The sequence below is a fragment of the Furipterus horrens genome, unplaced genomic scaffold (assembly GCF_987537825.1).
Source record: "Furipterus horrens unplaced genomic scaffold, mFurHor1.1.pri manual_scaffold_5, whole genome shotgun sequence".
Taxonomy (NCBI): Eukaryota; Metazoa; Chordata; class Mammalia; order Chiroptera; family Furipteridae; genus Furipterus; species Furipterus horrens.
Genome location: NW_028327175.1, coordinates 118,520,698 through 118,535,554, shown reverse-complemented (window position 1 = coordinate 118,535,554; position 14,857 = coordinate 118,520,698). Strand labels below are relative to the sequence as shown.

At 48.4% G+C, this 14,857-nt stretch overlaps 1 protein-coding gene across 1 annotated transcript in view; it reads right to left on the bottom strand.

The window, feature by feature from the left end:
• UNKL (unk like zinc finger) overlaps positions 1–14,857 on the bottom strand; it is a 49,430-nt gene that overhangs the window by 17,008 nt on the left and 17,565 nt on the right. Inside the window, exons 6-9 of the mRNA XM_090277326.1 lie at positions 14,151–14,268; positions 11,610–11,694; positions 10,790–10,875; positions 5,861–5,923 (exon numbers count right to left, since the gene is read on the bottom strand). Coding sequence (XP_090133452.1) covers positions 5,861–5,923; positions 10,790–10,875; positions 11,610–11,694; positions 14,151–14,268 — 352 coding nt within the window. The remainder of the gene's footprint in view (positions 1–5,860; positions 5,924–10,789; positions 10,876–11,609; positions 11,695–14,150; positions 14,269–14,857) is intronic.

Here is a 14,857-nt window from a genome sequence, read left to right as displayed (position 1 = left end):
TCACCGCAGATGTCCCAAGTTAAACCCCCGCACACTGAGCCTCACCCAGAGCCACCAGCCTGAGGCACACTCTGTGACTCCACCCGACCACACGATTAACGCTGCAGGAGGCGGTGGCCCCCTCACAGACGTCAGGTGACATTTTGTCCTGAAAATTGACAAGAACATCCTGGTGGGCCTTTTCACTGAGGCCATGGTAGTTACAGATGCACCAGGATGGGACAAGCATGGGGTACCATCACCAGGGGAGCAAGACACACACACAGTGAGGGAGGGCCATGCCCCCCCCCCGCCCCACCCAATCACAGCTTCGTCTACCTGGTTTATTTTTTTTCTTCTTATGGTAAAATATACATAACATAAAATTTACCTCTTTAAAAATAATTACCACTTTAATCGTTTTTAAGTGCACAACTCAGTGGCATTAAGTACATTCACATTCTCAAGCAACATCACCACCACCATCTCCGTTAACTTCCCTGTCTTCCCAAACTAAAACTGTCCCCATTGAACACTTACTCCCCATCCCTACCTCCCCCTGACCCTGGCACCACCGTCTACTTTCTATTTGTATGAATCTGACTCCTTTAGGGGCCTCACATGAATGAAATCATAAAATACGTGGTCCTTCGTGTCTCTTAGCATATTATCTTTGTTATGGACTGAATGTCTGTGCTCCTCCAAGATAAAAATGTTGAAGCCTGAATGCCCTGCGTGACTGTATTTGGAGGTGGTTAAATGAGGTCATAAGAATGGGGTCCTGATCTGATAGGACTGGTGTCCTTGTAAGAAGAGCAAGAGACATTAAGAGAAAAGAATCTGAGCACACAGCAACATGCCAGCCATCTGTAGGCCAAGGCAAGAGGCTTTGGAGAAATCAGAACTGCCTACCCTTTTGATCTTGGACTTCCAGCCTCCAGAACTGTGAGAAAATAAATTTGTTATTTTAGCCAGCCATACTATGGTATTTCATTAACGGCAGCACCAGCTAATAGTCTTTAAGGTTCATCTGTATTGTAGCACATGTCAGAATTTCCTTCCTTTTTAAGGGTGAACAACATTTCACATTTTGCTTATCCATTCATCTTTCAATGCGCACTTGGGTTAGTTCTGCCTTTTGGTAATTCTAAATAATGCTGCTATAAACATGGGTGAACAAATATCTCTTTGAGACACTGCTTTCAATTCTTTTGGATATACAACGAGGTCTGTCGGGAAAAAGTTCAGCCATTGTTAATATGACATGAACAGTTTGCGTGACATTGAGGTAACCTGGCAGCTGAGTGGACTAGAATGCGCATGCATGAACAATGATGACTTCACTGTACTAGTCAGTGGGTCTGATAGATGCTGTTGAGTGAGCAAGTGTACTGTGTGGCCATCACACTCAAAATGACTGAGTAGAGGAACAAATCTGCATCAAATTTTACATAAAGCTTGACATTCCTCTGTGGAAACTATTCAGATGATTCAGAAGGCTGCAACTGTGGGCAACTGGTGATCAGCAGCTTCATCACAACTGCCCACTCATACATCACATCTCATGAAGAGTTTTTTGGCAAAACATCAAATCACCCAAGTGACTCAGCCCCCCTACAGCCCAGATTTGGCACCTGCGACTTCTGGCTTTTCCCAAAACCAAAATCACCTTTAAAAGGGAAGGGATTTTGATGAGATTCAGGAAAATATGATGGGGCAGCTGATGGCAACTGGAAGAACTATGTGAGGTCCCATGGTGCCTACTTTGAAGGGGGCTGAGTTGTCACTGAATTACATACAATGCTTCTCGTATCTTGTATCTTCTTTAATCAATGTCTCTTTTTTTCATATCACATGGCTGGATATCTTCTGAACCTCATATATCCAGAGGTGAACTTGCTCTATCATAAGGTAGTTCTATTTTTAATTTTTCAAGGAACCACCATACTGTTTTCTAATGCATTAAAGTTGCGATTTCTCCACATCCTCTCCAACACATTATTTGCTGGTGTTTTTTTTTTTTTTTTCTTTTCTTACAGCAGCAATCCTAATGAGTTTGAAAGTCACATCTCTGTGGATGTGTTAGGTAGGACAAGGATCTCAAGGATCTGGGCAGCTCTAAATGTTATTACTTGCGAAACGTTAAAACACAGCACAATATTTTGCAGATGCAGCAGTCAACAAGATGAGCTGAAAGAAACTCAAAGCATGAGAATAGCCAACTTCAAAGAAGAAATCAACATGCAATTGACCAAATAGGGTATATAAGCAATGGCTAAGCCTCCTTGAGAAGAGGCAGAGCTTTGGATATAAATCATGTCTCCTTGACTTGCTGCCAAATAAATAAAAGTATCCGTGACAAACACTTCTCCTTTTTTGAATAGAGCACCCCAAGTGGTGAACCCTTTAAGTTTGGTAACAGATGTGAGTTGCATTTTCCTGATGACCAGTGGTGTTGAGCATCTTTTCATGTGCTTATGGGCTATTTGTGTATTTCCTTCAGAGAAATGTCAATGTTTTCTCCCACTGTGTGGGCTATCTTTTCACTCTGTTGACAGTGTTCTTTGACAAACAAGTTTTTAGCTCTGATGATATGTAACTTATCAATTTTCTCTTTTGTTGCCTGCGCTTTTGGCGTCATGTCCAAGAAATCATCACCAAGCCCAGTGTCATGAAGCTTTTCCATCTACCTGTTAGACAGGAGGAGAGCAACCTCCACCAACATGAGACACTTGGCCAAGGGGACCTTATAGTGACTTGGGGTCTCATCAAGGTGATAACCTTGAAAGCCTGTGTATTAGAAAGGAAGCAAGTACTCCCGGGTGTTCAGGATGATGACTCTATGCCCACGATATGGCTCTCACCGGGGCTGCGTGCTCTGGGGCCGGCAAGGTGACACACCTGGACGCCCTACAGTGGGCCTCTCAGGCAGAACAAGAGTGAATCCTAGGCTCTGGGAACACCGGGGCAGCACCTCCGCTGTCTCTGCAGACTCATGGATCACCATGTGGGCCATAATGGGTGCCTCAACTCAACAACGTCGGAGTCACTGGCAGGAAAGCTGTTTTGCTCCACGTGTTCCATCCAGTACAGCCTCGCCCCTGAGGAAGAGCCCACCCAGGAAGGAAGATGCAACTTGGAGTATGCCAGACTAAGCAGAAATTGAACCACCTCAGGTTACCAAAAAAAGCTCTGGATAGAGAGTCTCCTGGACTCCCCACTCTCACCCAATGGCCAAGGCCCCAGAAACAAGAGCCACTGTCAGGGTTGGGGAGCACAGTGACATTGGGGACACAGGGACCTGCAGCTGACAGAGGAGATGGGAGGTCCCAGAGATGGAGGGGCCAACGCTGCTCTCTGGCCAGAGCAGACTGGTGCCCATGTGCAGGGAAGGGTTACCAGGCAGCTCTCTGTCCACAAAAGCACAGCACTGCCTTGGTGTACCCTTCAGCCTTTCAAACTGAGCAGACACCTGGGGGCAGGGAGTAGGGGTTGGGGTAGGTTGTGGGGAAAAGACTGGGAACACTAACCTTGCCTAGGGACCCTTGGATCTCCAATCCTGCCCCATGTGGCACACACTGCCCCTGGAGCCCAGCTTTGGGACAAAATGGGTGGGGGGTCTCTGGGCATAGGCAAGAGCTGGCTTATAGATTGTTAGAAACAAGGACATAGTGACTCCCAAACCAGTAGAAAGTCATTAGTAACAGAGGGCAAATGTAATTAGAGGGTCTTAAGGGCAAATGTAATTAGAGGGTCTCTGAGAAGGGAGCTGACAGCACTGGCATATCTACAAACCACAGAAGGGGCATTTAGATAACCGTGTTAGATTGTAACTCCGGAGTAACCAGTAATGGAGAAACGGGGAAGAAGGAGAGGGGAGGGGGAGCTAATTGCGTTAGGGCGGGGAAGCTAATCACTCTCACTTTAGGGTGGCAATTTTAGGGCGGGGAAGCTAATCACTTTAGGGTGGCAATTTCAGGGTGGGGAAGCTAAGACTATAAAACCAGTTTCCTTTGTCTACTTGGCGCACACATTCTCCTGGCTGTGAGGGTGCGCCCAGCTCTGCAGACTCGTGAGTAAAGGCCTCGCTTTACTGCTCAAGTCCTGTGTCCCAGTTTTTATTGTGAGCGTTTCTCACATAGATAAACTTGGCCAGTTTACTAACAGCACCAAAGAGTGGTGGGGCTGTGGCCACAATGGGAGGACATACCAGCTGGTGGGGGAAAGCATGATGTCCCAAGGCAGCTCACACACTGGGGTTTCCCAGCCCTCTCCTAGGGCTTCTGGACCCTGGCCTTTTGTGGGGTCCCTCACAGTGCGACTTGGGGAGTCTGCCCTCCGGCTCCTTTCCAGGCCCTTCTGAGACAGGCAACATGCTGTCTCATTGCTAAGATTTCATGTTTCAGATTCTTAATGAACATCTTGTCAATTTTCATCTATGGAGAGAAAAACCATCACAAAATAACTAAGTTGTATTTTTACTTTCAACTATCTTCTGATTTCAAACACATGCTTCAGAAACTCCTAACAGAATATAAGTGACTTAAGTAACTTACTCTGGATGGACATTTGGGAGAAAAATCTGCAGGGAGGTGCCCTCCGGTGGGGCATCCAGAAAACCAGGAGAGCAGGAAAGGAGAGGTCCTGCCCATTTAGGAATTTAAAATAAAGATCACTGCAGAGACAGTGACAACTGGGTGAAGTCCTCCACCAGAGAGGTAAGTGCTGCCTGCCGCACCACACCCCCAGGCCTTCCAAACGTTTATAGCTCAGCCTGCGCAGTGATGAATAAAAACAAGTTTTCAGTCCTTAGGGCAGCAGTGGGTGGGGTGGGGTGGGGTGAGGGTAGAATTGTTTCTCAAAACAAACAAGTAGGTTTGAACATGCTCAAAGCTGAGCTGGGCAGAACAGAGAGAAAGACCCCAACTTTGCTGAAGCCTCAGGGCAGTGAGGGCTCAGCTGGAAGCCCCCCACTCAGCCTCCAGGAGGAGGAGAAAACAGTTAACAAAACCTCAGAGAACACACTGACCATTATTTCAGCTGTCACACTAAGGTGTGTGATCTCAAGAAACCAAGCCAATGGTCTTGGATGCTGTCTGGGCTGAACTGTGTGTCCTCTGAACCTCCTGACCCTAGAAGCCCAGGTGTGACCTTACACGGAAATGGGATCTTTAGCGACGGAATTGAGTTAAGATGAGGCCATTAGGGTGAGTCCTAATCACCATGACTGGTGTCTTTACAAAAAGGGGAAATTTGGAGACAGAGAACAGACACAGGGAAGATGATGAGGAGAGAGAGAGAAGACAGTGTCTACAGGCCGAGGACAGAGGCCTGGGACAGATCCTGCCAACACCTTGTTCTCAAGACTTCCAGCTGCAAGAGGAGGAACGCATGTTGTTTAAGCCTCCGACCTGTGGCGCTTTGTTACAGTGGCCCCAGGACACAGATGAGCTATGTCTTGTTAGTCTTATTTTCCTGAGGAAGAAATTTTCAAAGGTTTGGGTTTTGTTTTTTCCAAGGTATATTGCGCTTCACAGATGGTGTGTTTTTTTACAAACTGAAGCCAAGACCCTCCACCAGCAAAAAGATTATAGCTCGCTTTACTGCTGTCCTCGCCTTATTGCAGCGGTCTGGAACCAAAACTGCAATATCTTCAAGGTCTGTCTGTACAACACAATTTTTTTAGGCATTAAAATAAAGGACACATGGAATAGACAACTTTGAAAAGAGAACTGAAAACAGTTAAATTATGTGCAGATGTTAACTAGGTCACTTTGTGTCAAGAGTGAACATGACCAGGTAAGTCAGAAAGTCCTAACACCAGCCTGCTGCCCACATTATCACAAAGAGGGTGTGAAATCCTGCCTCAGGACTACGGTACCTGCTTACTGTCATGCTCACTGGCTTTCTGGCTGCCGTCAGCAGCTGAGTCCCTCCGCTTTGCCTGCAACAGAATAAAAAGGGAAAACAGCTGATTCAAAATACATAGTGACCTGAGCTTTCCTCAGAACGTAGAAGATCAGAAGTGCAAGTCTCATAAAACAGAAAAGGCATTCAAATTGGCTAGCTGTCCACCAAGTCTCCTGAACTCCACTTCTTACACCTGGACATTGATCTTCGCTCTCCGGGCTAGTCCACGTGAAGAAAGCATGTGAGCTCCATGCTCCCTGGACCCTCAACATGGACAAACCCCAGACAAGCCCCTAAAGAGCTGTGGAGTTTTGCCCCTGAGACAAAGCATGATTTAAGGGAATTCCTACCTCTCCTGCTTTGTGAAGTGGCTCCTCTACCCTCTCAGGAAGAGGACTGCTCCCTCTTTTTTAAAAAAGATTTTCTTTATATTTTTAGAGGGGAAGGGAGGGAAAAGGAGAGGGAGAGAAACATTGATCAGTTGCCTCTCATATGCCTCCCAACTGGGGGCCTGGCCTGCAACCCAGGCATGTGCCCCAACCCAGGATCGAACTGGTGACCTTTTAAAAAAAAAAAAATTTTATTTATTTGTTTAAAAAAAAATTTTATTTGTTTATTTGTTTATTTTATTTTTAGAGAGAGGGGAAAGGAGAAAGAGAGGGAGAGAAGCATCACTGTGTGGTTGCCTCTCACTCGCGCTCCCAACTGGGGACCTGACGTGCAACCTAGTCATGTGCTCTGACTGGGAATTGAACCAGCGACACTTGGCTCGCAGGCCGATGCTCAATCCACTGAGCCACAGCAGCCAGGGCGACCTGGTGACCTCTTGATTCACAGGCTGGCACTCAACCCACTGAACCACACCAAGGAGATACCATCTCTTAATCACCAGAGACACCATGACTCAGGAGACTGCAGGAGATTAAGTCTGCGTAACACACCTCACAGAAATAACCCTTATCTTCTATTACCTTCTCCATAGATTTACCTTCCCACAACTTACCAACCCCAGGAACAGAAATCCGTTTGGTCTACCTAGTTCTTTGGGTCTTGACTTCTTTTCTGTGAAGGACCACATATGAGTTAAGTAATAAACTTTTTTCCCTGTTAATACATCTTTTTCGGTTTCACTTTCAGAGCCCCAGTCCCTGAACCTAAAAGGGTAGAGGGAAAAGTAATTTTCCCCTCCTACACATATAAAAGTCCTAACTGTGCTGAGCTAGCTACCTTCTGGTATAACTGTGCCCAACGATGGCTTTGCCCAGAGCTCAGGGTCTGTATTCCCTCAGGGCAAACATAAGCACCAGAACTGCAGACCAAAATGTGCTTCAGATCTGAGGAGAATTCTAAGTTTTATGCCTCATTTTGTAAGTGAATTTGTAGTGGTGGTTCGGGTCACTGCAGCCTTTCTGCCTTCCTGTTTTGTTTTCTGAATCTGCAGAAGTGAGGCAGGATAGTAAAAAGCCAGGAAAATTCCTTGACACGTAGAATAGGGAAGCTGAGACAGACAGCTGAACAAACTGGCCAAGCAATTTACAGCCAAGTACAGAAACTGACTGTTAGGGCCAGTGACCCCGTGTTGCCCACCCCATGACCTGCCACCCAACTCAGGCCTTGCAAAACAGGCTACGGCCAGTGGTCACTGTGTTCTGGGAGCTGTGGCCTGCAGTCACGCAGGACCTGAGCCAACACCCGTGCTGAAACAAAGGGGGTCTGTGCCACCGGCTATGCACCGGATCACAAGGTTCCCCGTTAACAGAGGTGACTAGGGCATAGCTGCCGCATCCTGCTGAGAGCCAATTACACCTCCGTTGCCCCTTCCCCTCTCTCTTAATCATTTCCCAGAAACAAGGACCATAGTCTCCTGACAGCCATCCCTCATCAGAGGACATTGTTCTTTCCCAAACACCTACACCCTGGACTCTGGAGCTGACCAGCGGGGTGACCCATCCCCTTAAAGGTCTCCTTCATGCCCTTAAGGATCCCTCTATCCCTTCCTTTGGGGCTACAGTCCACTCAGACTCAGCTGCCTGCTTGAACATCCTTCAATAAAGGCTTTGAACTGGTCCACCCGGCTCTTCCGGTCTTCCGGGCACAAACCTAACAGTCACCTCCCTAAAGACAACTTCTAAGCCTCAGCTCCAGGCCCAGAAAAACAGTAAAACCAGGTGGGGACGCCTAGACCAGCTGCAATGACTAATGACCCCCAGCCCTGTCACTGACCAATCAGTGGACAGAGACCCTGAAAGAGCACACCTGAAAACTGATGAATATGCTACTGAAACCTTCCCCTGAGACCTGCTCTAAGATTCCCACCTGCAAGAGGGACAGAAAAAAGCCTCAAGACAAAAGACCCACTGTGTGCTCTCCCTCTGGGGAGCAGTACACCATTCCCTTTCCCCTCTTCTTCCCCCACAGGCGTGCACCTCCTAAATTCTAAGGGACCTGAAGACTTGCAATCAGGGGAGCAAAGGGCAGCGGCAGCTTGTCCCAGGCTAATCCCCTGAACCGGTCCCCAAGGCCCCCTTTACTCTGACTCCTCAGCGAGCTAAAGCAGCCCAGCCTAGGCTCTTTTGTTGCTTCTCCTATGCTGAGCCCTTCCTTGTTTCACTGTCCCCAGCTTTAACACATGTACCCCATAGTCACCTGGACTTGTGTTGTGAAATCTTTCCTTCAAGAAGTCAAAACCCTGCACACTACCAGCTGGCCCCTCGCAGATCCGCCCAGGGCAAGGCCCCTGTCCGGTAACAGAAGGGCTGAAAGAGCTCAATGAAGGCAGAAGGAGGAAGGGTGTCCATGCAAGCAGGAAGCCTGCTGGGCTCAACCCTGAGCTCATCCTGGTATATCTGGATTCCCTGGATTTCTCTAAAGCCAGAAGTGACCTCCCACTGCAGATTTGGGTGAGGGACTCCCCAAATTGCTGACCAAACCTGGGCATGAGTCACATTTTAAGACTAAGGTGTGAAGAAACCTTGATCATCCTGAAACAGCTTTGCTTACCTTCAGAAAGCAAGGCCCACAAAGCTCCCTGCAGTGGAATCTCACCCCATCGTCCAGGCCCCTTCCTGCTCTCCCCGCCCAGTGCCTTCAGGCTTCTCATGGGGCAGCTCATGCTCCTCGGGCACCAACTCCCCATTACACAGGTGCACTGGCTGTCACCTAACTGTATGTGGAACATTCAGGCAGAAGGGAGGACAAAGAGAGCAGCTTGCCCTGGACAGGGTGCTGCAAGCTCTTTGCTTATGCTCAGTTTTGCTATCAAAGGTGATTGAGATTCAAAAAATTGGGAAGGGAAGCTACCCTCCATTAAACAGCTACTTTGGGACACCAAGATCTACACTGAGGTCTGACATCCTTCAGGTGTCCCAATCGATCTGTTCCCTTAGGATCACTATGGAAACCACATGCTCTCTGACCCCTGGTACCTGAGCCAAAAGGGGCAGCCAGAGCTAACCTGAGCACCGCAGCTCCCTGCACATTTTCCTACACGCTTGAAATTCATTCCATTATCTACTGACCATGTCACGAAGAAGAACTAGCCAATTTCAATGCCTTGGTCACCCAGAAGTCTTGATGTTTCATACTGAAACAGTTTGCTCAAATCTTTTTAATAGGCACTTCTTAGAGAGTATTAACTTCTTCCTCAACTTTCACTCCTGCCCCTCAGGTCCATGCAAATTGTCTCATGGAAAGACAACAGTGCTGAGTTCAGCTAGAGAGGTGGTGGTTGCATGCTGCAAATGCATAAGATGCCACTTTAAAATAATTGAATTTGGCCCTGACTGGTGTGGCTTGGTGGGTTGGGTGTTAAACTGCAAACCGAAAGGTGCCTGGGTTGTGGGCCAGGTCTCAACTGCTGGGGGATGTACAAGAGGCAACCAAACGATGTTTCTCTCCCTCTCCTTCTCCCTCCCTTTCCCTCTCTCTAAAAATAAATAAATAATATCTTTAAAAAAAATAAAAGATTAAATGTATGTCCTGGCCAGTGCGGCTCGGCTGACTGGAGTGTCTGAACCCTGTCCCCATGATCTCACTCTGCCCTCCACAACTGAGGGCTCTACCCCATCAGGGCCATTGGCTCCCAGGAGTGAGCCCCTCAGTATCTCACTGTCCCAGCAAACCTTCAGGACCCCCCTGACTAAGACCCTATGAGGGCGCTCACTGTCAGGGACCTGCCCACACCAGCCCTCAGCCTCCCCTTGCAGGCGTCAACCAGCCCTGAGAGGACCCCGCCTGAACTTGGGGCCCTTTCCTTATGGTCAGCCCAAGACTATATCTTCACACACAGTCAACATGTGTGTCTGGCAAAAGGTAAGGCCCAAGCCAGAACTTAGCCAAGATTCTTTTAGACTCTTCTAGGAGCCACCAACCCACATAAGACTGTCTTCAACTGTATCACCCAAAAATCATAACCATCTGCCTTTACAGTTCAGTTAAAACCAAAGGACAGCCCTGACTGGTGTGGCTCTGTGGACTGAGTGCCAAAAGGTTGCCAGTTCGATTCCCAGTTAGGGCACATGCCTGGGTTGTGGGCTAGATCCCCAGTATGGGGCACATGAGAGGCAACCACACACAGATGTTTCTCTCCTTCTCTTTCTCCCTCCATTCCCCTTTAAAAATAAATAAATAAAACCTAAAAAAAAAAAAAGGAAAAACAAAACAAAACAAAGGACAGCCCTGGCCAGGTACTCACTTGGTTAGAGCACCATCCCAAGGTTGCAGGTCTGATCCGCAGTAAGAGCACATAAAAGAAGCAACCAATGAATGCATAAATAAGAACAACAAATAAGTGTTGTTTTTTTTTTTTTTCTCTCTCTCTCTCTCAAATCAATTTAAAAAGAAAAAAAAGGACAGAGTAGGCCACGCACCAGGCACCCTCCTCAGGACACTGTCCACTTACACTTCCAGGCGGGCCACTGCTGGCCACGGAGCCGCTGGTGGGTGCAAGGTCTCGGCAGCCCCAGTCGTTGGCCATTCCCAGGGTCTCTGGAGAAAAAGGGGAAGCGAGCTTTGAGCGGCTGCAGGCTATATGGATTCTTTGGTTAAAGGATCCCTTACGCATTGGGGAAAGAGCATGCACTGGTCTCATGACAATAATCTTCCCTGACAACAGGGAGGGTGGGCATCTAAAACACCACGTAAGCCATTGGGGCAACATGACCTTCAAGTCTTAGGTGTGAGACTCGAAGGATTTGAAGATCAGAAAACAATGTAAAATTTTAATAAGAAAAGCTACCCTTCCCATTAAAATAAAAAACAGAAAGTAAAATGAGAGTTGGCAACTACACTCACAGAACTGGAGCCAAAACTCAAAAGCTTTCAAGAGGAAGCCCTCAGAGCACCGAGGGTCAGCCGAGTCTGTGCGCGTTCCCGTTACCAAGATTCATTTCTGCTTTTGGGAATTTTTATGGGCCCATCTGATGTCCGTCAAAACCACACGCATCCCCACGCCCCCACGCCCAGAAAAACCAACGCATGCCAGTGCCCAGATACATGCTCAGGACCCCAGAACACCTGGAGACGGGGCCACTCTGGGCTGCACAAGGCCCCGCCTGCAACAGGTCCCATTCCAGGAAAACATATATTGGGGTGCTCCCACCTGCTCCCCCAGCCTCAAAGCTCACTCGGATGAATACAGTCTAGCAAGGTCCTGTGAGTCGTCTGACCTGATTGTCTACGACAGCAGCTAAGCCGGAGCCTGTTGGGTGTCGTGTACTTACTTTCCACATGTGCAAAGGCACAGAAAGGACCCCGAGGGCAGTAGCCAGTTTGACGCATGTCATTGCACTTTGTAGATTTGTAGATCTAGGCAACAGAAACAAAGTAAGAGAGACTAGATTGGAAATGGGTTTCCACGGGAAGCCCACAGCTGGACGCACCATAATGTAGAGAACTAAGCTCCCAATCATAACAGGGGTCTTCTGAACTCGGCTCCCTCCCCTGTACACTCATAGTCCCAAATTCTCCCCTTGGCACAAGGCCAGCCTGGAGAACAAACGCCTGCAGCACCTGTCCTTGCAGTCACACAAGTCAGATTTCCCACTTGGCATTTTTCTGAAAGATGCACCTGATTCAGTACCTGGTGCACAGCAGACACTCAAGAAATGCCTATTAAATAAACACGTGTCTATTCCATGACTGGACTGCTCCACTTGGGCCAAAGGCACTCTCATCCTGTCAACAACAGTGGGCTCTGGCCCCGCAGCACACCAGAACCCAGGAGGAACAAGCCAGCCTTAAGGCCCCTCGTGGACATTGCCAAGGCAGGGTCTCTGCTTCTGTCCAGGTTCCAAATCAGCATCTCACCACCTCTCCTCCCTTTCCTGCTTGCAGTGCCTCTCAGTCCCCCTGACACTTCCATTGTCCCCTAGGCAGCCACACCAACAAAAGCAATTTCAAAGGGTGTCAAATTCACAGAAAAGATCAGGAAGCTAAATGTCGCTTTATGTGCATTTTAATGCATAACCTCTAAACAGAACACACTTTCAAGAAATGAAATGCAATCGCGACCCTGTGGATGAGGTGCCCACGCCTTCTTGGAGCCCAGGGTGCCTCATTTGGCACAGCTATGCACTCCCTCACTCCAGTGCCTGCTTTCACGCTCAGGGCAGCCTCCAGTGCACACAGCGCTAAGCCTGCTGCTTCGCTTGCCAGTGCTCAATGAGGGAAGGGCGCATTCACTATTCTGAGTTTTGTCTTGCTTGAGTGTGCACCAAGGTGTGTGTGTAAAAACAGATGGCAAACAGCTCAGAGGCAACATGGTGTGTGACACCGAACAGTAACACACCTGTGTGGCCACAAACACCACCGGCAGGCCTGAAATAAAACCAGGTGCAGATGCCCCACAAGTAGTAGTGATTAACTTCTTCTAAGTCACAACATAAAGAACAAGCACAGTTACGTAAACGTTCACTGGCATCAGTGGGCTTTAAGTCCTCATTCTGCACCTATGTGATCCATATAAAAAGAAAAGCGTCAGTCTGAAAATGGATGCTTGAACCATGAGTGCTGGAAGAGCCAAAGAAATGAATGGGACTGTTGTGACTTTGGGGCGCAGAGCCAGAGGTGCAGTGAGGCTTTTTATTCAAATACTTCTGTTGTGCGCAAGCACAAAATATATTCTGAAGTTTCAGAAACTGAATAAATGCATGAAAGAATGATCCTATGACTAGAAGAGGAAAAAAGAAAAACTTGAGACCAGCAGTAGCATATCCTGAAATGCACATCTAGGCTTAAGAGGGAAGGCATGGTGGTGAAGACTAGCATTTTATCCAAGTTCACCACACATCCCAATGGACTCATACTGGCCCAGCACCTCCCTTCCACAGAGCCCTAAGCAACCACTGGCCACAGCAGGACGACTCTCAGTCCTGGCCAGGCCGTAGGGTAGTCCTCCACCACCCTGCGCTGGCCATTCCTGGAGTTCAGCAAATGAGCCTACCCCTTAGTTCAGGGGCATCAGCACACATGCCCCCACCCACGTCGGTGCACACCCACCACCCCTTCCCTGCGCCGCACGCCCCGCACAGCCCTAGCCCCCAGCCGCCTTGGTCCCGGTGCTCCCCTGCTATCTCAGGCTCTGAAGGAGACTTCTTTACTTATTCATTTTTAACACAAATCCAAGTGAGCTCTGCTTAGCTCAGCAGGCTCTTGTCCACACCCTCCACAATCCAAGGGAAGGACTGGCTTTGATCTACTCCAAGGAGGTGACCTCTGTGTTCCTCGGATGTCTTGCCTAGTCAGTGTCTTTTACCTGGCCTTGGGCCACACGGGACAGTAACACCGTGACTTAGGGTGGGGACCCTGGACACCATGGCATCGACTCAACCGAGGTCAGCCACGTCTCTACAACCTTCCCCCCATAAAAACCCTGGACACCAAGAGAAAACAAAACAAAAACCCTGGACACCAAGGCTCAGGTGACTTCTCTGGTTGGCAACACTCTGTGTCATACATGGTCACTGGGAGAAATGAGTACTGTCCATCATTCATTGCGAGGGGACAGCTGGAAGCTCATGCCTGGTCTCTCAGGACCTTGGCCCACTCAGAACCCTGCCCTTTACTGGTTTCGGTCTGCACCCTTACAGTGTAATGAATCATAACTGCAGACCTAAAGGCTTTGCTGAGTTCCGTGAGTGCCTCTGGACCTGAGGGTGGTCTCAGGGACCCCGGAACACAGCAAGGAGAGGAGTCACCCACCCTCTCCCAGGCTGTGAGTGATGCTGACTAGCTAGCTGGAGTGCCCACCTCCCCACTCATACCTCAGGGTGGAACTGTTGCTCTGTTCGTGAATGGCAGTACTGACAGCTGTCCCCACTGTCACACCTTGAGGGCTCACCCCATTCATCGCCATGCTTCACACTGGGGCACGGAGTGGACCTGAAGGACAAGAGGGAGTCATAAGTCAATAGAGGAGATATCCTTTCTTTGTGCCTTGGGGTGTTCGTCTATTCACCTATCACTGAGCTCACCTCTCAGGATAGCGCACCCACAGCACAAAGGGCTGCGGGCAAACGGCCCCTGGAAGGCCCGGTCTTTTTCCTCCTGAGGACGGGCAAGAAGAGCAGGGTAAGTGGTATCGGAACCCAGAAAGTATTCAGGAGCCCCGTGTTTATTTTCCATAAAAATTAGAGTGAGTCTAAGTCAGGGTTACCCACACTGACAAGAAAAGCATTTTGGAGAAGCAGCCAGACTGCCTGAAGCCAGGAGGAGACACGCCCAGGCCCAGAGCCCAGCTCTTCGTAAGGTTGTTTCAAAGCTGGACATGAGACTTTTCTCCTACAATATGAACATTCTAACCAAAATCCTCCATTTTTCATGTATTTGGCAGCTTTATTGTAACTTATTTGGATTTATAGGAAAAAAATACCACCGGTGGTAAAGAAGACTTTTTATTTATTTATTTATTTATTTCCAATGTTCTAGCCCTTCCATATGCAGTAAATTTACTTTGCCTTCTCAAGCTAAT